This window comes from Odontesthes bonariensis, chromosome 15 (assembly GCF_027942865.1).
Source record: "Odontesthes bonariensis isolate fOdoBon6 chromosome 15, fOdoBon6.hap1, whole genome shotgun sequence".
Lineage (NCBI taxonomy): Eukaryota > Metazoa > Chordata > Actinopteri > Atheriniformes > Atherinopsidae > Odontesthes > Odontesthes bonariensis.
In genome coordinates, this window is record NC_134520.1 from 16017658 (window position 1) to 16043325 (window position 25668).

At 42.7% G+C, this 25668-nt stretch overlaps 1 protein-coding gene across 1 annotated transcript; it reads left to right on the forward strand.

Annotated features, from left to right (window-relative positions):
- The first annotated feature begins 1551 nt into the window (after positions 1–1551).
- rgl1 (ral guanine nucleotide dissociation stimulator-like 1) lies at positions 1552–24697 on the forward strand. Its single transcript, XM_075485191.1, is given in 20 exon segments — positions 1552–2087; positions 16820–16930; positions 18519–18727; positions 18842–18916; positions 19552–19649; positions 19652–19741; positions 19876–20000; positions 20121–20151; positions 20154–20335; positions 20426–20529; positions 20696–20780; positions 20914–21003; positions 21335–21421; positions 21677–21709; positions 21830–21951; positions 22291–22380; positions 22540–22723; positions 23379–23630; positions 23743–23857; positions 24210–24697. Coding segments are annotated over 20 exon segments (2433 nt in total). The 5' UTR covers positions 1552–1925; the 3' UTR covers positions 24398–24697.
- Positions 24698–25668: the final 971 nt, after the last annotated feature.

The following is a 25668-nucleotide window of genomic DNA, read 5'->3' on the forward strand; positions in this document are numbered from 1 at the left end:
AAATTCACAAATCATTGCATTCTGTCCTTAATTTACAATTTACATTTGATAAAAGAATATATGAGAAAATAAATTGTCATAATTGAACTGTTTACGCTATCAGATGACAATGATAGGGCGGTATGCCACAAAATTAAAGTTTTGTAGGTGAGGGTTGAGCTACTTTAAATCACATAATGCTACACTTTTGTTTAATTAAGTTTGGTTACATGACCTGTTTGCGCGAAACCGTTATTTAAATGATGCAGTCAGAAAAATTCAAATGGTGGAACTGCAAAATGCCAGACACCGAGTTTGGGTAGGGAGTCCCAAGGCAAAATACTGAGAATTACAGGTTTAATCTTTAGTAACTACTAGTTTCTTATTGCCTAATGGAATATGATTTTGGAGAAAAATCTTAAAATGTAACTTGATAGTGTGTAAGTGGAAAAAAAAGAGTTCATGTCCTTTTGTTCAACTTCAGGGTAGAAATAAGAAGCAGTCATGTGTAAAACACAGAGAAGAGGATTATCTAGAACCAGGCGGCGCTCTGAGTCACACACACACATACACAGGCGTGCGCACATGAACACGAGTACTGTAGATTCAGCGGTTAATATTGAACACGATGTGATGAAAGTTGCCTCTTACAGTTGAAAGCTGCCGTTAAGAGTCAGACTCCGCATTCTGTTTTCTGGAGTAAATAAACAGCCAACAGAAAAACACTGATGCCAGTGAAGCATCCGGTAAGTTGCTCCATGCTGGTGAAGAATAGATGAACACACACACATGCACAAACGCATAGACATGGTTAAACACATATCAATATTAGTCTATTGCCAAGACTTCCATTCACTTTCATCAACCTCTATTAAGACCTTACCTCTAATTCTAACCATGGGCTGGGTTTGGTCCCCATAATGACTACTAGTCCTGTCAAGGTTTGTCTTTATACAAGAACAGGTCCTCAAGAGTTAATAAAAACAAGCGCACACACGTCGCTCTATGTCCATAAATGTTACATATTTCACGTGGTTTGACCTTTGTGCTGCTGCCACCAAGCTGTGCTGCTTATATAAGACTGAATCAGTGACTTTGTGAAGCCATCACACATCGAAACAACTTGTTAAGTTTAACATAAAATCATGTTTTATGATCACCACATCACTACATCAAACTTTATGAAAAATATCCTTAACTTTAAAAATTTAAGATTTGGAAAAGTTTAGAAAAAAAAACGCCAAATCCCAGAAGTGGCAAATACTCTAAATAATTAAAATGATGTGGGAAATTTGTGCTTGAAGAATAATGTGCAGTTTTTCATCAGAAGTAAGGTTGGGCCGTCCGTCATGGAAAATAGTTGCCATTGTTGGTTTTTCTTAGAAGCTCTTCCATAACATCCTCTCCTCTATATCAGCTTTCCTGTCTTTCTTTCCTTATTCTTCACACTCAAACTCTCTTTGGTCTGTGGGCAGTTTTTTTAAAGGGGGGCTGGGCCGCCAAGTTAAAACTCCTCCCCCCTCTGCTTGTGATGAATGTAAGGGGTGAAGAGAGAAAGAGAGACAATAGACTTTAATCACTCCTGTGGTTGAGAGCTGTTGGCAAGCTGAGGTCCATGCGTGCTTAGACGAGAAAAAAGGAAAAACCCAGAGGAGGGCAAGACAGAAAACTTGTGGGAGAGGAAGAGGAGGGACAGGCACGAAGAAGACAGAGGTGGACAACTTGAGAGGACGTAACTCCACTGAGAAGAGAGGAGGACAAAAACATTTGATAAGGAGCCGATTTGTTCTCAAGAAATAACTGCATCTTCTACATCTTCATCACTAATAACTGAAGACCACAGCTCCAGATTCCTACATATTCTGCTGTTTAAGAGATCTTCATCCACTCTGCTGTCCAAACTGGAGTATGCTCTGCCATCCTTCTCACCTCTGCCGCTGATTTCCATGATCTCCCAGTACCCTCTGGCCACCCTCCTGCCTTGGCCTGCGAGTCCCCAGCACCACCACTGCCCCGACCTGGACTGCACCTTACTGCTGGAGGGGGAGGGAGGTGTCGCCCTGCAGAGGTACCAGCCTCGCTTCCCAGAGAGCAGCCCACATCACTGGGTCAGTACAGCATGTGCCGCACAAGGCCCAATAATTGTGTCTATCTGCTCTATTGTTTATAGAAGATATATATATATATTGTTTTTATTTCTTAGAAAACAAGGGTACTTCCAGTCTCCTTAAACAATATAGCAGATGTTGGCCTTCACATGATGGCCTTCCTGTGTTGTTTGCATTGTGTGAGGTGTTGCAGTGTTGTTAGGCGCCAAACTTTCAGGTTGGTTTTTAGATGGGCTCAGATAGAAACGGGTCGTAAAATGGAAAGTTTCTGGAAGAGTGGGGGCAATAAGAAATTACTGAGAAAAGAAGCTTGGAATTGTAAACATTAAAAGATATGAAGAGGGGAGCAGAGATATGAGTGGTGTTTGTCACTCCTCCAAGGTCTGTTTGTTATATGTGCTCTGCTCGGTGAGTCTGAGACAGTGGAAACGAGTGATGGGAAAGGAAACTACTGGGAAAAAAAGCGATTCGGCTATAGCTGGAGGGTAGAGAAAAGTAGTCAAATCTGCTCATTTTGGCCTGGCTTGTTACATGGAGAGCTAACAAGTACAAATCCCGAATCCCGGCAGTCACATCATAAACTTAATGGGCATATTGAAAGAAAATCAAATAATTGAAAAAAACAATCAATAACTGACTTGTCATTTATCTAAGGATTGTTTAGTTTTCAGTTCCCCTGATTGACCTTGGTTATTGTGTGCATGCATGCATGTGTGTATGCACAAGTGTGTCTGACTGATCAGAATTCATAGAAATGGTATTAGTCACTTTACTTCAGCCCCTGTTATGACTTTAATAAATGTAAACCAATCAAAGAGCTTGACAAAAATGATACTTGTGCTTCACTTCATGTTACAGTACACACATTGTTGTATGTTTGTCTCTGATTTATTGGTTGATTAACAGAAAACAACATATAGCAGCAGATTATTCCATCTTAGTTTTTGTGAACTGTTTGTTTGTGCACTTGTCTGTTCAGATAGCACATGTGCTTTTAGTTTATGGAGAGATTGAAATATGGTTTGTAAACCAGACTGCTGAAGGGTCCTTGAGCTGTGCCCTGCAAGCTTGAGTGGGGATTGTGCATTACAGCAAGGACAAAAGTTATGCTAATTTAGTGCAACATCCGTATAATTACTACAAAAATAACCCGTTCTCTTAAAGTAGGTCTCAGCTGATTTTACACATCAAAGTCTGTTCTACTGTGCATCGCTGTATGTGTGAAACAGGATTCTTAACACCTCTTGTAGCTTCAGATGATACCGCACATATGAACAATAGTCTGCTGTTTGAAAATGCAAGAAGAAAATGTTGCTGAGTGGATTTTGAAAGAACTGAGTTCAGCAGCCCTCATGTCAAGCTCCAAGGATCAAGCAGGCGAGTTTGGCGTCGATGCCAAATTGCATTGTTATAAAATACATCACATGATCCATGCTGGCCCAATAAGGTAAATATCCAATGAACAAGAAAAAAAAAGAGTGGCTGTAAAACATTTGATCTAACTGGTGGGTTAACACTTGGAAAAGACAAAAGGGGCCATATGATTACTTCATTTCACTTTATTTATATGTGAAGGGAGCCTAAAGGAGGACCGCTGACCGGACGTAAGCTTTTTATACACATGGATGAGATTTTTCTAGAAATAGTGTTTCTAGAAATAATTTTAACATTTCAAATGTTTATTCCTCGTGTAAAGGAGCTCCAGACTAACATTGTTACAATGACTGCACTGGTGCCTCTGACCTTTTCCTGTAAGTGCACCACCACAACATTTAGGTACACTCTCATTTTCACAGCCTTTTAGTGGCACAGTGAGGGTTACCATTTTGTCATCTCGCATATTCATTGATAGATATGTAAATGATTGCTGGAAAAGAAAACGATAAAGATGCAGGTAATAGTCACTGACGTAGGTCAGATTTTTATTGAAGCCAGGATGAAATTTTTATATATTTTTTTGCTTAAATCTGGTAAAAGGTGTTAGTCAAGTTACGAGGGAAGGAACATGGATGTGCAGCCAGTTATCTCTGTTTATGGCATAATGTGTAAGCTGGAGCTTTTATACTTGGAATAAGTGATACATTTCTTTTTATGTTTTTTTTTTTTGTTTTTTTTAACATATAAAAATATATGCTTAAAGATAATTTTCTGCTCTGGTGGCGTGCTTCATACCCTCATGGGGGTATTTGTCTGCGTTGTTCTATGCTCTTGCAGATGACCATTTTTTCAGCGCAGACAGACAGACTTGCAGTCCCTCCAAAAAGCTAACAATGCATTGGCTCTAGTGATGATGTTACATGTTGATCGAACACATTCGAACGTTCGTTGTAAGTAAGCTTGAGCCGGCTGGAGCCAGAAGGGGACAACAGCAACCAGTTTCACATCAAAGAGCATGAATCACCAAAAAAGAAGCACAGGAGAAAACCACAGACAAAAGCTGCACTGAACAATCATTGTCCACTTTGACTACTGTCTTTTTCACAATAGAGCAAAACTAAAGGAACAACAACAACACTAACACAACTAAGAGCAGCCCACGGCTGAGATTGTTCCACATGAGACTGCCCCGCAGGTGCAGCAAAATGCTACAACACGTAGGCATGCATTTGCAAAACAGCAAAGGAGAGTGTATGCTCATCCACATTTTCGGCACTTACACTAAAAATGGTGTTTCTCTGGTGTATCTCTTCTTTAAGACAGTAGAGAATTGCGACTATGTAAGCTGCTAACACTACAGCACACCTAAGTGTCCAAGCTAACTGTGAGCGGAAGAGTTTTCACTGTTGGTAACGTATGTCAAGTTTTAACAAGGAGGTATATAATTTGGCTGAAAAAAGGTCATGGGAATTTTTTTTCTTCTGTTAACAGTCCAGCAGGATTCTGAAGGTTTTCCAGCAATGCAATGCTAAATCAGAGCAGTAATGTCAGTTTCTGTGAGATCACTGTCACACTGTCGTGCCTGCATATATGCTTTGAGTTTACCAGGTCATCCTCATCGCTGCCTATCTGACATCCTGGCCTAAGTGTGGCCCCATGTCACAGCGCTGTTTCCTCCGATTGTTTCAGGGGGTCAGAAGCAGGGAGGTTAGCTTACAGACACTCGCATTCTGGAAGCTTAGATTACATACATCAGCTCTGCTTGTCAGAGGCTCATCCTTGTGACTGTTTTTACAGTGCTAACTTGTGATTGCCCTCTCAGTTGGAACAGGGCAATATGATGATTAAGGAGGAATAACTACTTTCCATAAAGTTATGTAAGAGTAAACAGAACCATTAGTGGTGTAATGAGCTCACATAAACCAATAATACTGTTTTCAGCAGCTGCCTCGACAAATTTAGCAAGTACCTCTAAATTTCTGATGAAAACAGTTTAAAATAGTTGATATATGTCTTTTTTTTATATATACTGACTAAGAGGACTTTAACTTTACTGCTCTCAGATGTTTCTCATCCTCCCAGAAGTTTACCTTTGCCTACTTAAATGAGGTTACGAAACCATGCCAGCGATAAAGGCAGTGACTTTATTCTCAGTAATCTCCCTTCTGGGCTGTAAGGCAGCTGTCAGGTCCACAGTTCAGGTCAGAGACAAGGGAGGAGTGCTGAGGTGTCAGTTATTATCCTCAGTCCACTGCAGATAATGCGACACACGCATAGTCATTCATGCGAGTGTGGGGATGAATTGACCAACAGAAAAGGTTGGAAGTGATGATACCAAATCAGAAAAAAAGGTAACTCAATAAGAACCATGAGTTTTAAATACAATATAAAGAGTTGTGAAGTTTAGGAGTAAAAAAAAACAAAAAAAACTGACTGGCTTTTTTATCCCAGTTGCACAGTGAGAACAACAACAGCACCCATGTTGATTGGTTGACTCAGAATATTCTACTGCTCTAACCTAATTTTCAAACCTCTGGAGTACAATTATACACTTTCCTCTCTCTGGCAGGGACGAGAATAGTAATTAGATTGCAGGCCCATCAATAAAACCTCCAGTAGAGGAAATATTAGCTACTCCTTCACGCCAGTTGGCTTATAGTAACCAGCAGGGCAGTTCAATAATCTCCGCTGGCCTGTCACTGAAAACACAGAAGTGACTTTATACAGAGGAAACGAGGACGAAGGAGGAGGGGGGAGGCCGAGAATTTAGATGATGCTGTGTTTTCCATTGAAAGAAAGTAAGAAAGCTGAGCTAGCACTCCTTCTTCCTCTTTCTTGCCTTTGAATAGAGAAGTTCACATTTCATACCAGAGTTTTGTGACGTGTCAGTATTTCCAATCCAAATGTTTTGGCTTTTTTTTTTTTCTTATTATTTTTGCCTTTCATCTGTTTTGATGACTTGACAACGATTTCAACACTTTTCTTCATTCATCCGGGTGAGACTGGTTTCTGTAGCTTTTGACCTGGTTCTTTCGAAATTGGACAATCACACATTATACAATATCAAGCCTTCGTCTAGTACAACTGGGGGAACTCAAAAACAAAAGGAGATTAAGATTTATCGCTTTCTTGATCAGTCCAGTAAAAACTGACAATACAAAACGTAAGTCATGAACGGCAGTCAATTCATATCTTTCCTTTCTGGTGTATGAATCTGCACCATTCGCAAAATACCAAACTACTATTTATAATCCAGGTCACTGTCAACCCTATATTCAGTCAGCCACTTAAGATGGTGTTTACTCTCCTAGGTGACCTCTTGTTGGTCAAGCTGTTTAGCAGCCTGCAGCTATCCGAAGGTTCATATTGTGATCGTTGGCCTAATTAGTTCACATAATGGGACTGGTGTGAAAAGTCAATACTGCCAGCATTGTGTCTGTCATCCACATGTCCATCCCAAAGCACAAACGCCACAGGAGCAGCTTGCTCAACCAGAAACTCATCAAACCATCTGGCAGTGGCAGTGTACTTGATGGTGGTGTGTGTGTGTATGTTTAGGGGTGGGTTGGTATCATGCAGATGACAAAATGTTGGGTTTGATTCCTATAGTTGTGGCAAGGTGTCCCCTCCCAAACACACACACGAGCACACGCATGCACACACACTAAACTCCTTTTCCCGCTCCAGCGCATGCAGCATTAGCCAGAAAGCATGACTGGGATCAGGCTAGCATTGTTGTATGTGTGTGAGAGCATTAGTGTGTCAAGCTCAGGGTTGCTGATTTCCAGTCCTTAATATGAGCGATCAGCACTCACACAGCCTTTATATCAGCAGATTACTGGGGGAAAATAGTTCTGCTTTTCTCCAAAACTTTGTTGAAAAAAGACAGAACCTGACTGTAGCTCAGTAAATCTGACCTGTGTCTGTTTCTATCAGTTCACATGTGTTTTAACTTCACACAAGGGCTGTAGATTTCCATTTAAAATTTATTTGGCCATTGTTATGGCAACAGCAGTGGTGCTGAACCATGTTTTTATGCCACGGCATAACTACTGCCCCCTCCCCTTTTTCTATGTGTACATCACTTTAGCGGCTTATTCAGTACACATGACAGACTCTTTGATTTAACTCAAGCAGTCATAGTTTCACTCTGATTTAAAAGAAGCACCAGAAATGAAACTGATGGAAAGCTTTTCTTCAGAAACAAAAATGGTGCATAAACTAAAAGCTGACATAACATATATTATTATATAGACCTAAGCATGCTTTTGCTCACACTCGTGAGTTAAATCTGTGGGCTGCTGTAGTTTTACAGTTTACTTCCTGGTTTTGAGTTTTGGTGTGGCAAGAGTTATCGCCACTGTGTGACCGCTTTGACTGATGCTGTGTGTTGTTTTTGTTGCATATGTGACAACTTTGGTGTTGTATTTATTTGCTAGGCAACAGATGGTCCAGCTCTCTTTAGCTGGCGAGGTCAGACAGACATTCAAGCCAGTTCAGACCGATTCATTCCAGGCTTAGTAGGGCTTAGATCCGGGGGGGTCAGGGCTAGAGGCCACAAGTGGGGGAGGGTGTACTGGTGTGTCTCTAATTCAATGCAATTCCTCTAAATACAGAGACACATGAAATCACCTTATCAACCAGCATCTGAATCATCACAGCTCTCTGGTGGATTAGCCCTGCTTTAGAGCAAGGGCCAACTGATTCCATATGGAGGCTGAAAAAACATGTATCCTACAATTTCTCATAGCCTTAACATGATTTTTGTAGCTGTGGTGATAATGAAACACCTGGACTGAAAGTTTTTCCTTGAAGGCTCTGCTTGAATAATGCGATGCATGTAGGAGGAGGAGAGGAGTCCTGTCTGCAGCCCTGGACTTTACTGGAAATGAATGATGTCACCCAAGCAGAGAGAGAGCTCAACAACAGCAAGGACAATAGATCTGAGGGGAGCAGAGACATGACATAAGAGAGGAGGGAGAGAGGAAAAGAGGAGAGGCAGACAGAGCTTTAATGTTACTGCTTGAACAAAAGGTTCAGTTGACCGAAGTAGAGGCAGCAACAGAGCTATAGTGAGAAAAGAGAAAGTGCAGCTGCGTGCTTCTGAACGAAATGATCAGACATGTTGTTACCCAATCCACATTCTCTCATCTGCTGATCTGTCACATCATTAAATGACTATCATATAAACATGTGCACTCACCGAGTGCTTTGTCACTGAGTCACTAGTCTTAAATGGTCCATTCGAGCTTTGATTGTCTTATTTGTATGTTTTATTGAGCTATAGCAGATCATTTTGACCTTGCAACATAAATCTAACACTTGGGGGGGGGGTTGTGTTTTTTTTTTTCTTCTGGTGGGACTGGTCCCACTAAAATCTCTGCTGACTCTGGATAAACACAGTGGTTTATGAACTCTGCCCTCTACTGGGAGGCATGCATTGGAAACACAAATCCACCAACCACACACAAACATACAGGGAAAAAGCAAGAGCATTAAGTACATGTATCCCTGTGCACACAGACACACATGACACTAAAACAAGGACGTTTTCTGGGAAATCCACAGTCAACAAATGAGACATCTGGTTCAGATATGTCATCACAGAAGATGCTCTCAGTAACTCATTTCATGGGATAGCTCTCCACTGGAGGATTTCATACTGATACTCTTATCCTCTGACATGTCTTTGTGTGTTAGATAATGAAATTACACTTTCTCTGGATGGTCCAGTTACATCACACTTGTCTTTCAGCCAGCATGGATCTCCTCAGTTTCTTACAGTGATGTGAACTCATCTCTCCTTGTAACAGCAGAGATAATGTCCTTTCAAGCTAATCTCAGCTGTACACTACACTTTCTCTGATACGTGACCTTCTTATCTTGTATGTAAACACAGGGACATTACAAACGCAGCCCAAGATCCTCCCAATTATTGTCCTCCGTGTTTATATATGGTCGAGTTCTATTTATTCTGTTCTTATTTCATTCCTTTCCGGTACTCTCCCCTGCTTTGTGCTTCTACTGGCATCCTCTCCTCTCCTTTACCTTATTGGTTTGCTTTTTATGACCTTGCTTCAGGCCAGCAGAGAGGCTCCAAAGCCAGTCAGGTATGAGGACAGCAGCCTCGTTGGAGTCAAGAGGCTGGAGGCAGGAAGCAGGAGATTTCCTGGAATGTGCGTTTTTCCCCACAGTGGTGCAATAACAGTGCGAGCGGTGCTCCTCCTGTTTTTGTCCCCTTTCTGTCAGTACTGCTGCTCACTATTCAGACAGTGGAACAAAGAGAAGAGAGTACTTGAGAGATTCAGCAATGGAAGGAATCCTTTATTTGAAAAAAGTGTTTCGCTCTGCTCAAGGGCTTTCCTCAGATGTAATTACGTCATTAGAGTTCCACAGAAAGGAAAATTAAAAAATGTGAGGTGGCCTGAGGTACAATGATGAGCTACACATCCAATATTTGGTTTTCAAACGTATTAACACGGTAAACTTTTACATTAAAAAAATCATGCAGGTTTTGAGAAAGAAATGCAAGGTTCAGATACATAACAAGAGCTTTGTGCTCGGATTACATTATTCACAGATATAAAGATTTGAAAGGTGGGAAGTTAAAGTTTCACATGAATATATATATATATACTTACTTCATATATTTGACTTCAGTAAAAATATTAATGTAGAAAGTGTAGAAATACTGTTACAGGTAAGAGTCATGCATTTGAGCCTGTTATTCAAGTTATCTTATATATACTAATATACATATACAATACCAAAAATCTCTGTAATTATTATGCAGAATAATTATTCATTCAGAATTGTTTGCATCACATCATTAGATTAACTAACGATTGAATAATTATCACATAAATGTTTGTTTAGCAACCTTTTTGAGTTGATCTCAGGTGGAGCATCTGAATTGTTGCTTCATGATTTATTCATTAAATAATTTGTATCGCTGAACTCAATTTTCAAAGGAACTAGTGACTAAGTTTGTCAAAATTAACAAGCTCGTAATTGAAGATGAGTAGAATTGCTGAGTAGCATAGTAGCAAATTAAAGTATCTCAGAATGGTACATAAGTGCAGTACTTGAGTAAATGTATTCAGGAACTTTCTGCCACTGCAATTAATCCATCACAGTTTAGAATGAAGCATTGTTCTTTTGCTTTATGGACTGTCTTGTCTTCATTTCAAACAGCTATGACTGAAGGGAATTCTTTTTTATATATATATATCTTTGTATACAACAAGAGAATAATTTGACATGGTTCATTTTCCTTGAAGATTGGTTGGTGATACTTGACAAATTAGGGTCCTGGCGGTATTCAACAAAGCTTTTTGGAGCGAAACACAAGGCTTACCTGCTACTTCTGGCCTCATATTTGGTGTACAGACATGACATTGCTTAAACTCTAAACAAGAAAGAAAAAGAAAAAGACAAACCCCAGTTCACAAAAAGTTGCGATGCTGTGTAAAATGGAAGTAAAAACAGAAGCCTCCTAAACTTTTTGGAATTGGAAATAAATGAAAAAGAAATAGAAGAATTATTAAGTGAAAATTAAAAAGCTTTTTTGGACCTTCGAGCAAATTTGACATTTACTGAGATTTGGCTTTTAAATCCTCTGTTGCGCTTCAAAAACTAAAGCGGTCTCTTAATAATGCTAAAACTTGTATAAATGGCTGTAATGGAACCATGACTAAGATAATAAGTTTCACATTTTGATCCCAAGTTGAAAGCACACACGCTCATCTGTCAGATGGAGCAGCAGCTGTCACATTTGTCCAATGTCTTGTTTTTGTGGAGCTGTGACATCAGTCCTGCTGTGAGACCGACACTCTATTCCCCCTGGGGCAGAGCTGGAGGTCTTCTGGGGTTGCAACCTTCCCACTGCCCCTCTGGGCTTCCCAGAGTTCCTCAAATCTAAGTGGACAACGGGGCAGCTTTGCCTGGGAACTGGACACCAGCCAGATATACAGCACGATGAGGAGTCAGCATGAAGAAAAACTCATGCTGGATGATGCCACACATGGAAGAACACGGTCTGAGTTGAGCTGTAGGCTTCCCTGGCCTGTCAGTGACCTCTAGCCCAAGCTCTGAGGGAGCACTGATGCCAAAAATGGGCACCTTGTGTACGTGTGTGTGCCCCCTGGTTGATACTGTGGTGTGCGATAGCCAGTGACGCTGAGCGTGACGTTTGCATTACGTGGAGCCAGAGAAGTGAGTAGTCAGATCATGTACACATGATACTGACAATATAGGAGAGAGCTGGTCTAACTATCTCTCCCACTGACCCCGATGACAAAAAGCATCAGAATGTTCCCACTGTCTCTCCGCCTGACAGCTCTTATGACTCTGGATCACTTGTTTGGCATTTCATTAATGCAATGAAAGGATTTGTAAATGTATTAACCGCTGCTTGCTCACATTTGTTAAATGTTTGCGATACAAAAAGACCCCTCACAAAGTCAATGCTTATTCACAACTTCCCGTTTATTCACACAAGTGGGCTGTTTGAGTACGTGTGCAGACACATTCACGGTGGAACAGTACTACCCATTCTCACACACTCAGCCCATTCTCTTCTCCTGTCACTGACAATGCACAGTACTGGTGACCGCATCCACAGCCTTCCTTGTATTGTCCCACGCATGGACTTTGAGGCCGCAGCTGGTTCACACATACGATGGCTATAAGGCCATATATATAAATATATAGATATATATATATATCTATATATCTATAGATATATAGATATATATATAGGGGCCTTTCTGTGTGGAGTTTGCATATTCTCGCTGTGTATGCGTGGGTTCTCTCCAGGTACTCTGGCTTCCTCCCACTGTCCAAAAACATGCATGTTAGGTTAATTGGTGTCTTGTCCTTAGGAGTGAGTGTGAGCGTGTGTGTGGTTGTTTGTCTCGTTTGTCTCTGTGTGGTCCTGTGATGGACTGGCGGCCTGTCCAGGGTGTACCCCGCCTCTCGCCCAATGACGATAGGGGATAGGCTCCAGCCCCCCTGCGACCCGACCGGCGGATTCAGCGGGTATAGAAAATGGATGGATGGATGGATGGATGGATGGATATATATAATTATGTTGCTGTCTGTCTGACAGCTTTTATGTCTTGACATACTGTTGCTATACTCATACCTGGCAGCTCTTTTCAGTCCTCTAGAATGTCACTCCGCACAACCTACGTGGCATAAAACAGTGGAGAGACACAGTTAGTGAACAAACGAGCTGCAGAAGATGATGGATCTCAAAAAGTGGGTAAAAGAAGAGTGAATTTTCACTCCAGAGGTTTATCACAACTGCAGACGAATGATAATGTTACCCAAAAACTGCTGGATGTGTACGCGTTTGACAGTTTATCAAGGTCACAGTTTATTTCTGTTGTGAGTAATTAGCTAACAAATAATGGGTTGCTTCCTATTTCATATGCAAACAAACTTAAGGAAATATAGAATAAAACAGCTGGATAAAGCATGTGATTACAAAAGAAGACATTTCTTAAAACCACAGGGAATCTGATATTGTAAAAAATAATTCATATGGCTCAGTAATAACAGCTCCACAACTGTGAAGCCAAAGTAAACAACCTTGGACAGTATAGAGAAGGCTCACATTGGAGAATCACCAGGTCAGAGAGAGTTTTCAGGAAAATACAAAAACACACGCGAAGATTTTGAATACTTTGACCTAAAACAAAAATAAGAAAATTGCAAATGAAAGAGTAGACAACATTCTTACAACAAGGACTCAGTTCTGTTTCCACACATAAACGCTAAATAATGTTTGCAAAATCAGTACACACATGCAAGAGACAGCAGGAGATGAGTCTGTGTGAGATGAGCTCTCACAACTGAGAACACCTCAGGGTGACGCCTGAGCAGAAAGCACAGGAAGCAGGACATGATGCAGAAGTCTTCTGTGCAGAGTTAACTGTGACAATCTTTTAATTTTTTTTTTATTTTATCAATACCACATGTATTTGGATGTATCTGCAGCATCGATGTATGAGTGCACAACAATTAACAGGCAAGCAGAATTACCTGTTCTGTGTACACTTTGGCTCATTCAGAAATTTTTTCCAGGCTAAATATGGATGCGGCAGGATAAGCTCAGCAGATATCCAGGATATCCAAAGGGGACTTGGAAAATGTTTTGAAAGTTTCAAGGCCGCAGTGCTCCAGATTTGCACTCAACGTGAGACACAAGAATATACCCACCATAGTTTAAGGATGTGCTGTGAGTTCCTCATTGGTGTTCCATGCAGTAGCAGGGCTGGAGTACAGGGATGTTCAGGTGGGAAAGGATTAAGTTCAGTTGCTGCCTAAAAAAATGGGAGTCAGTTAGCCATAAAGACAAGCTTGGGTTAAAATAGTTTAATCATCAAAGAAAATGTGCTTTATGTTGCTAAACAGACAATAACATTTAATAGTAAGAGTGATTTAACTTCATCTATTCATTCTGATTACCATTTCAAAGCCAATTTTCTCATAATTTTACATTCTCAGAACCAAAGATGTGTTCCTCATCTTTATCAATAAATGGCCTTCAGCCATTTGCCTGCCATCCCATCTAAACATTTTGTCCATTTATTTTTTGAAGGAAGATGATTTGTAGTTCTCATGTTTTTGGTGTGTTGCGCAAACAGAAATCACAGACCTACGTACGAGTGCGCACATTGTTGTCAGTCTGATGAAAGTGAGACAAAAAAAAAAGGAGAGGAGGAGGAGTTTAAACGGGACTGTTGTGAGTGCGAGGAGGAGGAGTTTGGTCATTCAGTGGAAGAAGAGAGAGCCTGCTGACAGACAGAGGAGGTGAATTTGGAGCCCCGAGTGCGTGAAGGAGAATAGTGTTTTTAAAGAGCTTCTGGGATATATAAGAGTATTTTTTCCAAATTTATTTAAAGAGGAGCTCGTTTTTCTTTTTTCCTTGGTGGATTATTCTCGAGCTCTGATGCTGTCCCCGGATCATGAGAGAAACGCTCACCATGAAGTTCGCCTGGAAAACTAAAATGGTAAAACAAAACAAAGTTCTCATGGTTTTCCATCCTGTGCTGTGTTGTTTGTGGTTTTGAAGGGGGGGGGGGGACAGAAGGAAAAGGGGGGCGAGAGGGGAGGGGAGGGGAGGGGAGGGGGGGGGGTGTAGTCTTGGGAAAGAGGAGGATAACGGGGAAAAGAGGAGGTGGAGGAGAGGGGAATTGCGGGGGGAGCAGCTGCACACTTAGCCGAGTTTCTATTCTTTATTCGGGGCTTTAAATCCCGTTTAACCCACATAGACGATGCGTAAAAAAGATGCCGCGCAGAGTTGGAAATGTGCAGAGGAGTTCGTGGAATAAAAGATCAAATTCTTGCTGTTCCAGCCTGAACTTAAACACTTCACCGTCCCCCCCCCCCCCCCCCCCCCCCCCCCCCCCGTCATGATGATTGATATGAAAACTTGTGTTTTGTCCCCGGGGACATCACAGTCTCTCCACGGGTCCCAGCTTTGTCCTGGAAAGCACAACAAACTAACAGATCGGCGCCACAGATTTTATTTAACACAACAGTTGTTGTTTTCTTGGGGGTATTGTTTCACACCAGCTGATTATACAGATTAACCTTAATGGAGCAGAGATAGGGTACCACCTCTGTGCTCTTCTCGTGCCCTGCCTGTCCACTTTATCTGCATCCTCCCACTGAAAGATCCAACCTATAACAGAGTAAACAGCTCGTCTCCTGGTTACACCTCATCCTGTCGTATATATGATAACCTGCGCCCTCTGTAAACTCAACTCATTTACTTTCATTTTTGGAAAGGCCAGTGACCTCTTGGGTGAATGTAAATGTTCTGCTTTCCATTTTCATTCAACCTCGTGGAATGTTGTGCCACAATAAGCCCAAAATTTGATGCACAAAGAGAGCAAAGCTCTGAAAAACATCTTTGGTTCTGTGGCTTACAAAATGCAGGCCGTATGTGCAGACTGTGAACTCAGCAGCCCGGGCAGAGACCTCCCGCTATTGTTTTGGGAGTGTGTGGACTGCATGACTCATGCACTGATGTATTTATCCGTGTCTGCGCCAGCCGGCCGGACAGACAGCAGCAGTCAGAGAGAGACCCACACAGAGAGAGACATGTTGCTGACCATCAGACAAGATGCAGATCCGTGGCATGAAATACACATGTAGAGGTGTTCAGACAAATGCAAAATTTTAAATGCAGTAACACAGTCTTGCTTGCTGGATTGATTTGTCTGAATATATTGAATTCCTTTGTACTCCTTTGTTTCTTTTTGTGAAGTAGCTGCTCCTCACTTCGGCATCACATGTTTCTGTTCAAACCCAAACAAGGCCAAGTCATGGCTGAGTGCCACTGACCTCCAGGACCAACTATTGAGCCTGTTAACAGCAACTTTGACCCTTGATCTTTTTCCTGCAGGCTCTTATGTTAAGGGCATAAAAGTGGACTTCGCCACTGAGCTGTGTAATGAGACTGGGAACAAGAGAGAATGGTCTTTGCATGTGTGAGGACTTTGCTATACTGCAGTGTGCGTGTTGTTTATCTTTGGCCAGTTCTCCTCCTTCGCTGGCTGCCCGCTTGTGTTTCTGACTCCATATGCTGATGTCTCAGCAGAACTCGGCCTCTGTTTGCACACACACTCTCTGAGCAGGAGTTTTGTATTATGATTCCACTCTGCTCCCTCTGTATGTTTATGCACTCTGCTGTTTGGAAGTGATTTACAACCAGAGACAGCCACAGTGCATATGAGCCCTTGGCTGCAAGATGAGGACAATCCATTTAGTCTTAGTGCTCTTGTTGTGGCACAGATTTGTAGTCAACCTCGTACGCTTGTGAAATTAGAGACAGACAGATGTATCGCTGAAAGAAAAAGTGACTATGTAGGTGTATGTTCAAGAGACTATCCGTTCTGCCTCTTATCTGCTGCTTGTCTGAGCTCTGGGAAAGCGGTCCAACTCTGACTTCAGCTCCAGAGAGACAGGGACGCGGTGAAAGAGATGGATAGGGAATTAAAAAGGGAGTAAAGACAGGGAGAGAAGGAAGGAGGGAGGGTGGCCTGGCAGGCTGCTGCACTGGTGGGGGTTGGGAAGCTGGTCATTCTTGATGTTTTACTGCGCTCTAGATTGTTGGAGTGCTGTGGTTGTGTTTTTGTGTTTCTTTTTTTCACATTCCTCATTCTGCTTTCTCACATCGGCCTATAAAAGTCAATTCCTATTTTACGAAACTGTTGAAAGTCCAATTTTCGAAGTAGGCTCTGCAGCCCACAGCAGTTTATGGGAAAGTGTTACATCTTTTTTATCCCTAACGTCAGTGTCCTCGTGTGTGGAGGTTTCTAACGTTTTCCTTCTCCTTGCAGAGCTCTGTGCAGGATTGGGGGGAGGAAGTCGAGGAAGGAGCCATCTACAACGTGACACTAAAGAGGGTTCAGATTCAGCAGGCAGCCAACAAGGGAGCAAGATGGCTGGGGGTGAGTCTGATGTGACAGAATTGCAGCCGATGAGACTTTTTTTCTGAGAGTGGATGAGCAAAGCTTAAAACCCTCAGCAGAGTAGAGAGAACGCACGAAAACCTGATGCTTTTTCCACTTTCTCAGCCCGCTGCTGTGAAGCCCAGATTCTTTTAAAACATTTTTTTTCCCCCGCATTGAACAGTGTCTGCTTTGGATTGTATCATGTGCAGAGTCCCATGTTTAAAACTTCATTTCTGAAGCAGCCTTTCTTCCCTTTCTGGGACACCTCTCTGCACTTTGCTCCACCGGGGGTTGGCTATTGTTTTAACATTTGGGCTGTCAATCTCCCTGTTTAGACAACACCTTTCAGCTGAAAACCAACAGTTTCACTAGACTTGGTCTGTTTTGCCAAAGTATGTGATTTCCTGACTTCTCCAGCTGCCAGCAGAGCTGCTCGTTCCCCTGCACAGTGTACAGTGTTTTATGAAATGCTGCTATGACAAAAACAGAGTATTAAAGGCTTTTCCAGTGAATACGAAGCTGTTTCCTCTGCTTGGCTGTTTGTATCGGAATAATAGGATGTGCACTGTATTATTATACTGCACAGAGGGCCCAATTAGGGGCATTAGCCTGAGTTCCTCTTGTGAGTTTTCTCAGCGGAATATAAAGGATTTCTATTTGATTATAAGACAAACCAGTGTTTTTATTTAGTTTGTGGCTTTATATGGGGGGGGGGGGGGGATTTGAACTGGCACATAAAGACAAAACATATAACAGCTCTGAGGCTATAAGGCTGTATTGATGTATTGACAATGGCGTTGGCTGCCAACTGTATCGGAGATTATTAAAACAAAGTGGGCATTTTATTCTGTGCTGACTGTTCAGTGGAGTAGAATAGAGAAACGTCCCTATTGAGGCTGTGTGTGTTGACTATAAACAGTCAGTTGTCAGAAACTAGAAGATTTGCTTGCAAAGCTTGTATGATTTCATGTTCTGTTAAATGTGACATTAAAGCCTGTGTGTGTCACACCTCGTGCTTGTTGTGTGCATATGTTGTTATCGGAGGGGAGTGCTGGGAGAAATTGGGTCTGAGTTGGGAGGGAGGGCGGGCTCGCCGTGATTAAAAGCAGATTGGCGCGTTTCCTGTTGCAGTGTGCTAACTTCACCAAGGTCTCTCCCTCTCTGCACGTCTGTGCCACCCTGCTCTCGTCTCACTCGCTCGATTTCCCCGCAGACACAATAGTCGGACACATCTGGAGAAATCGGGATTAAACATAGGTCACGATTGTCTCTACTGTTTCCTCCGTCTCTCTGTTCTTTTTCGGGCTTCATTGTTACGGTCCCTCTTAGCTTTTAACCTGTTAACATTTCAGTGTTGGGCTTTTTACATGCTGGAAATTTGATCATGAGTAAAACAAGCAGTCGGGCTACTTTGCATATTCATAGATTCCCAAATAGTAAATAAAGCAAAGTTATAGAGATAACAAATCAAGCAATCTGAATTGCAACAATTTGGACCTTCATCTAAAGGAAAAGACAGAGCAAGTAAGGTCCAGCTATCTCAGTTCACGTTGATATAACAATATGTGTGTGTGTGTGTATTTAGGCGGAGGGCGATCGTCTACCTCCTGGCCACACGGTGAGCCAGCTGGAGACCTGCAAAATCCGAAGTATCCGTGCTGGAACACTGGAGCGTCTGGTGGAGACGTTATTGACGGCATTTGGAGACAATGATCTCACCTACACCTCCATCTTCCTCTCCACCTACAGAGCCTTCGCCAACACACAGACTGTACTGCACTTACTTCTAGACCGGTAGGATGGGAGCACGTGTTTTGAATGTATTCCATACAAAGATAAGACCGCAGGATGTTCAGAATGTATGTTTTAGTGAATTTAAATAGAGTCTCTTCTCATTTCCTGTGGCAGGTATGGAACTGTGGAGGAAAATGAGCATGAGGCGGACAAAGGCCACAGCTCTGAAAACAATGGAGCCATCAGAAAGTAAGGCACAGTTCTATTTATTCATAATGTAACCCTAGAGCAATTTTTGCCTTACTCTCCTGTAGTGGTGTTGATTCATTTTAAACTCCTGGTAATGAGCATCAAGTGGCATACATCATTTTAATCAGCAGGATCTGAGGTTTCAGTATAGCTTATTTAAAGCCCCAGTTTAAACTGACTTTGTCTAAAAAATGTCAAATCCATAAGAAAAAAAATTGTAAAGAATGTTGATTTTTTTATATCTAGAAAGTTTGATCTACTATTACTATAGACCTAAGCAGTACCAACTACTGATTGGTAAAGTGGTTGATGTCATGAATGAAACTAAGCCTCAACAATATTAGGTGGGAAACACTGTGGCCATTAGGCTCAGTGACTGACAAATCAGTGCTGTAGAGATGGATAACTGTCCCTCCCACACTTCAGAACCTTTGAATGTCCAAATAGAAGAATGTTACATGAATGAAAGGCCCAGAATCTCAACTTTTCCCCTTTTTTGTTAAAGCATCGATATGAAATTCACAAGTTTTATCTTTTAAGATCACACTTTGTTACTTTCGGCAATTTTACTGAATGACCGTACTTGTCCGTCTATCATTGCCCAACTCTCAAATGTTGCCCTGCTGTCCCCACAGTGCCTTGGCTTCCATCCTGCGTGCCTGGCTGGACCAGTGTCCTGAAGACTTCCAGGAGCCTCCAGACTACCCCTGTCTCCATAAGCTGATGGACTACCTGCGCAGGCTCTGCCAGGTTCAGAGGCTCTCAGGCGAGCAGAGGGGCTGTTGGAGCAGCTGCAGGGTCAGGCCAGCACGGATGAGACTGATGGTATTGAGTTCTTAAACCCTTTTTCTTTCCCTTTTTAAAAAACACATATTTCAGGATTTTCTCCTCATTGTTACTCAGATGTCATTGATAGGTGCTTTATTTAGTTTCACACACATTTTATACCCTGCTTTTAGCTGGATTCCATGGCAACAATTCTTTCTGCCTTGGGGAAGAGGAGGAAGTGGAGATTGAGGTCCAGGAGGACTTCCTGTCGTTTGACACTGACCTGGTGGCCGAGCAGCTGACCTACATGGATGCGGTAAGTGGGCGGGAGGTATGAGATGGAAACAGGAGGCATAAGGTCACGCAGGTGATGTTTTTTTTTTTACTTAAGTGTCGTCCTACTAAAATCCCACTTCTTTTTTTTTTTGTGCTCCAGCTGCTGTTTAAAAAGGTTGTGCCCCACCACTGCCTGGCTCTATCTGGTCTCACAGGGACAAGAAGGACAGCAAGCACAGCGCTCCCACCATCCGGGCCACCATCACTCAGTTCAATGCTGTTGCTGCCTGTGTGGTCAGCACGGTGCTGAAACACAGACAGCTCAGACCCCACGTCAGAGCGCGGGTCATCCAGCGCTGGATAGACATCGCTCAGGTCGGGAAAAGACTCACGGATGGAGGAAGTCTGTTCAAACGAGTCAAGTTGTGACCATCTGTTGTGACTGCATTTGTTTTCTCGTAACAGGAGTGTCGAATACGCAAAAACTTCTCATCCCTGCGAGCCATTGTATCAGCGCTGCAGTCCAATCCTCTGTACAGACTGAAAAGAGTGTGGGCCTGCGTGCACAAGTAAGCCCCCAGTCTCTCAACTATGCAGATAATCTCAGCCGGTTTTGATAGAAGGGGTCAGCTTTTTACGGGGATTCAGTGAGACTTCATTGCTGTTTACTTTACGCGCATATTTCAGTTGCTGTGTCCAGTCCCATTAGCTGACACGAATCTGTGCTTCATATAGAGACAGTATGCAGACATTCGAGGAGCTGTCAGACATTTTTTCAGACCACAACAACTACCTGACAAGCAGAGAGCTGCTCATGAGGGTGAGTTTCTAACATTATTCTTTGACTTCGCATTTGACAAGTGTCTGACTCAGCCTGCCAATCCTAAAAAAACATTCCCTCATTCACCGGTTAGAACCTCGAGGACAGATGCTATTTTTGTTTGCCCCTACAGGAAGGTACTTCAAAGTTTGCCAGTCTGGAGAGTTGTGCCAAGGAGCACCAGAAACGCACTCACAAGAGACTACAGCTGCAGAAGGAAATGGTGAGACAAACACTGGCGAACTAAGAGCTTTTGAAACAAATGCCAGACAAAACGGATCTTTTCAAAGTGAGGTGACATGCGATGATTTTAAACAACACATTCCTCCCAAGCGGTGTACTGTAAGAAGAGTTCTAGCCTCTCTAGAATGATTAAGCCACATGCTTTGCTTTGTTTACTCAATATGCTTTGTGCTGTCCTCGCATTAAGCCTGCTCCGTATTTTACAAACCAGCCTTGCCATCTGTGAAGAGGACAGAGTGTAAATAAAGGCTCGACTTTACTGTGGCGTCTGGGTAAAATGACTTTTAAAAGTAACAACTGCTTCTCCACAGGGAGAAATGCAAGGAACGATACCTTATCTGGGGACTTTTCTGACCGACCTGACCATGTTGGACACGGCTCTGCCCGACATAGTAGAGGTAAGAAGCACCTGCTGATTTTGTGTGTTTTTGTTGGGATATTTGAGAGCATGTGTCTGCGAGTTTACACAGCTCTGCAGATCTGAGAGTCTGTCTGTGTAACCGCCGTCACAAACTGAGGCGTTAGGGCTCCATGAGTGCATGAGGAATTCTGTGGGCCCATTTTTGGAGCGGTCCACCTAATACTGTTTGTTTAAGCCGCCGCTGGTATGTGATGTCCAGGGTCTGACAGCATGCTCTTTGTGTCTTCCGCAGAGTGGTCTGATCAACTTTGAGAAGAGACGTAGGGTGAGTGTTTCCTTTGCCGTGAAAACACCATCACAGTTATTCACACGGGGAGGGGATGGGGGCTGACATGCTTTATGTTTAACATTTCTAACGCTGGCAACGTTCTTTCTGCCTCTGCAGGAATTTGAAGTGATAGCTCAGATCAAGCTGCTCCAGTCGGCCTGTAACAGCTACTGCCTGACTGCAGACCGGGCTTTCCTCCACTGGTTTAAGAGCCAAGCTCAGCTCAGCGAGGAGGAGAGGTACTGTTGCTTTTTACTCACAATGCTTTCCCTCTTAACTGCGACATAAAATAATAGATAACGAGCAAAGTATAGAATGAGTCACGGTCTGTTGATTCCATTGTTCACACACAAATACATATGAGAGGGTTGTGATGTCGCCTCTCTCTGTATTGTCTTTGCTCCCCACTGATCTATTGTGCTTGCTGTTTTTACTCTGAGCTCCTTTCTTGTGCCCTCGTTGACTTTCACTGCCATTCTGTCTTGGGAGAACACAGCTCCTACAATCTGTGCACACCATTGAGTAGTGTTTTTATGACGTTAGAGGCTTATCATTATTGCACTTACTTTGTCTTGCAGCTACACCTTGTCTTGTGAGGTTGAAGGTTTTGGCGACAGCAGCCCAACGTCACCCAAACCTCGAAAAAGCATGGTGAAGAGACTCAGCCTGTGAGTACATTAAAAAAAACACAGTGGACTGAAATTGAATGCACAATGCAGCGCTTTGGATTTCACATGTCACATTGATGATGTCGGGCTGTTTCATGCACAGAACTACTGAAACCCTTTCATTCCACGCACTAATAACTTCCTTCTTCCACTGCTCAGGCTGTTCCTGGGAACGGATAGCAGTGCAGCCAGTTCTCCTGTCAGAGAGATGCCCCGCTCGCCCCCTACTGGCAGCTCAGGGGAAAGCATGGACTCAGTCAGCGTGTCCTCCAGTGACTCCAGTCCATCAGACAATGAGGGACTCACCAACCCAGCACACGCCTCCGACTCACATCAGAACAAGGTGGGTCATGGCACCACAGAGTGTTTTATACAACAGAAGAAAAAGTGTATCTGAACATTTTAAAGTAATGCGTTAATAAAGAACCTATCGTTGACAACAAATTCACTCTTGAAACATTTTGAATTTGAAAACGTTAATGGTTTAACATTTTCACAGAGCTGACAGTAAGGTCAAATGCCCAAATTGTGTTGAATAACAGATTTTTGCATACGTTTGAAAAAAAAAAGAGCTGTCACTGTAGATGCCACGTTTTCACATTTTAGACCAGTAGCTGACTTTTCCTCTAACAGGCAAGGGTAACGTCTACTCCGTCTGTTGCCAACCTGTGTCTAAAAAAAGTTGGGTTTCTATGTCATAAAAAAAGCTATATTAATGTTTTTTGTGTCGTATTATTGTACTTTATCTAAAAATTGCAAAAAAATTGCAGGCTCTGTATTTAAACAGACATTATTTTGTAGTGGAAATCACATGATGAGCCCAGGACCACTTCTGTGTACTGATTTTTAATCCAATCATTAGACCAAAATGAAATTATACAATACAGTAGACTTAAAGATGTTTTCGTCCTCATCTCTTAAATTGCAGGCGAGTCGGTCAGTTGTATGGGAAATACGCCGGATTGTGATTGTTTGTATGTTTTTGTGTCTTCCCTCAGCTATCAGAATCTTCCTCCTGTACGTCACTCCACTCCATGGACACCAACTCATCAACAGCCAGTGTCTCCATGACTCCTGCATCTCCCTCCCTCCCTGGGCCCCCCTGCACCCACAGGCGCTCCTCCTCCCTCACACCCATGTCTCCTAGCTCCCCGAGTCAAACCCCAGCTTATAACACCCAGGCACAGGACGCGTGCATCATAAGAGTGAGCCTGGAGCACGGCAACGGAAATCTGTACAAGAGCATACTGGTCAGTAAACATGTGTGCTTTGTGTATTCCTGCGTGAGAGGCTGCAGCGTCGCATTTCGGCACGATTTACGTTAAACCCTGGTCGGCTGAACGTGTTTGTTTCGTTTGATAGTTGACCAATCAAGACAAGACCCCGGCTGTGATTTCTAGAGCCATGGCGAAGCACAACCTGGAGGTGGAGCCAGAGGCAGGATATGAGCTGGTGCAAGTCATCTCTGAGGAGAGAGGTAAAATGTCGCTTTACCTTCAAACTGAGTCTCAATCATTTGCTTCCACGTAAAGTTCCGTGTTTGTGTCCTTTCAAGCGACCATTTTCAATGTATGCCAAACTTTGGTGTTATTCTTTGCACAAAGCAGAGGGTCCTCTGCTAAATGTAGGCTCTCTGATTCTAGTCCTGTGTTTCATCAGAATATCATTTCAAGGCAAACAGTCAGAACAGCGAGCATATGTTGATTCAGCAGTCGCTACTTAAAACTAAGACCCACCATTTGTATTTGCTGTTCAGCATTTTGTTTAAGATTTCCAGTCTTTTTTGTCTAATTTTTTGTCTTCTTTGTCTTCTATTTCACATCTTCCAGAGCTGGTGATTCCCGACAACGCCAACGTCTTTTACGCCATGAACACCTCGGCTAACTTCGACTTCCTCCTGCGTGTGCGAGGCACAGCGGGTCGGCCTGTGCAGCTGCGCACCCGATGCAGCTCCACTCTCCCCCGGGCTCAGCATCGCTCCAGCCTCTCGCTCAGACTCAGCAAAGTCACGCTGTGACCCAGCGGTCGGCCGTTGCACCACTAAACCAGGGCCCTGCAGATCACGATGATGGTTGGACGAAAAAAAAGAAAAGAAAAACAAACACAAAAAAACCCCAAAGAGCTCAAGATTTTAGCTGGAACGGCTGCATTGAAATGAGCTCTCAGACTCTTTTGACTCTCACCCACCTTCGGGTGTCAGCATGAGCTGTGCCATAGCCTGCCCAGCCTTAATATAGAACGTGGATGTGTTGTTTGACTGCTGTGCCAGTGGGACTGAACTGTGAAGTAGTGGTGCCTGTAACGGGGGGTGGGGGGGGGGGGGAATGGTGACCCCCATGTGGCCCCTACTCTTTAGAATAACAGATTTTTGCACATGTGGGAGCAGCCAAACTCCTGACCTCCAACAGTATTCTGATATTGAATGAACTCCTTTTTATTTTCTATTTTTTTTTGTCCTGTGATGTCTGTGTAGCTGAAGCTTTATTCTCTCTTATAACAGAAGAGTGGCGGACCAAAGGTTCAGTCCTGGTAGCTTTGTTTAATGAGTGAATGGACCGCTGACAGTATTCTGAATGATATTAACGGATTGACAGGAGCTGTGATGTCAGTATTTTCCCTTGTCAGACATCTTAACCAGCCCCTGCCTGGCTTGTGCACAGTGTGCACAGTGCATGTATGTGTTTTGCCCCTCTCATATTGTGAGCTGTGTGACGAATGCGCTTTCAAGTGCGTTCTGATTGGTTCCAGTACTTGGTTTTATCAAGTCCTCAGCAAATATCAAAAATGGCCTTACTTACCCTATCTTAAGGGTGTAGAGATGCAATTTGTGCTGTTTTCTGGTGCAGAAGGAATTTCCCTCCCAGTTTTAGTGGCGGCAAAAAGAAAAGAACAGATGACTGAAGCATCTTAATGAATCGGAAAGTGCCGTGCAAAGTGTGTCAGACTGATGCAGATTTGTACCTCTTTGCCCTTCCTTACATGGACTTTAGAGTTGCACTTGTTGTTAGATGTCAGTGGGATGTGAATTCAGAAAAAATGAAGAAACCGCTCTGAAAAATGGTTTTACTCCCTCTTCGCTAAACAATTTACTATTTCTGTTGTCATTTTAGCTTTTTTATATGTTTGTTTTGTAATACAGTTCAGGCCAGAAATGTATTCATATATTTGAAAATAATTTTTTAAGGTAATTGTTTATGTTAAAAAAAAAAAAGAGAGAGAAAAAGAGAAAAAAAAGTGCCAAATTTAACTGTGATACACGTGGAGCGACACTTTATTTCATAATGCTTG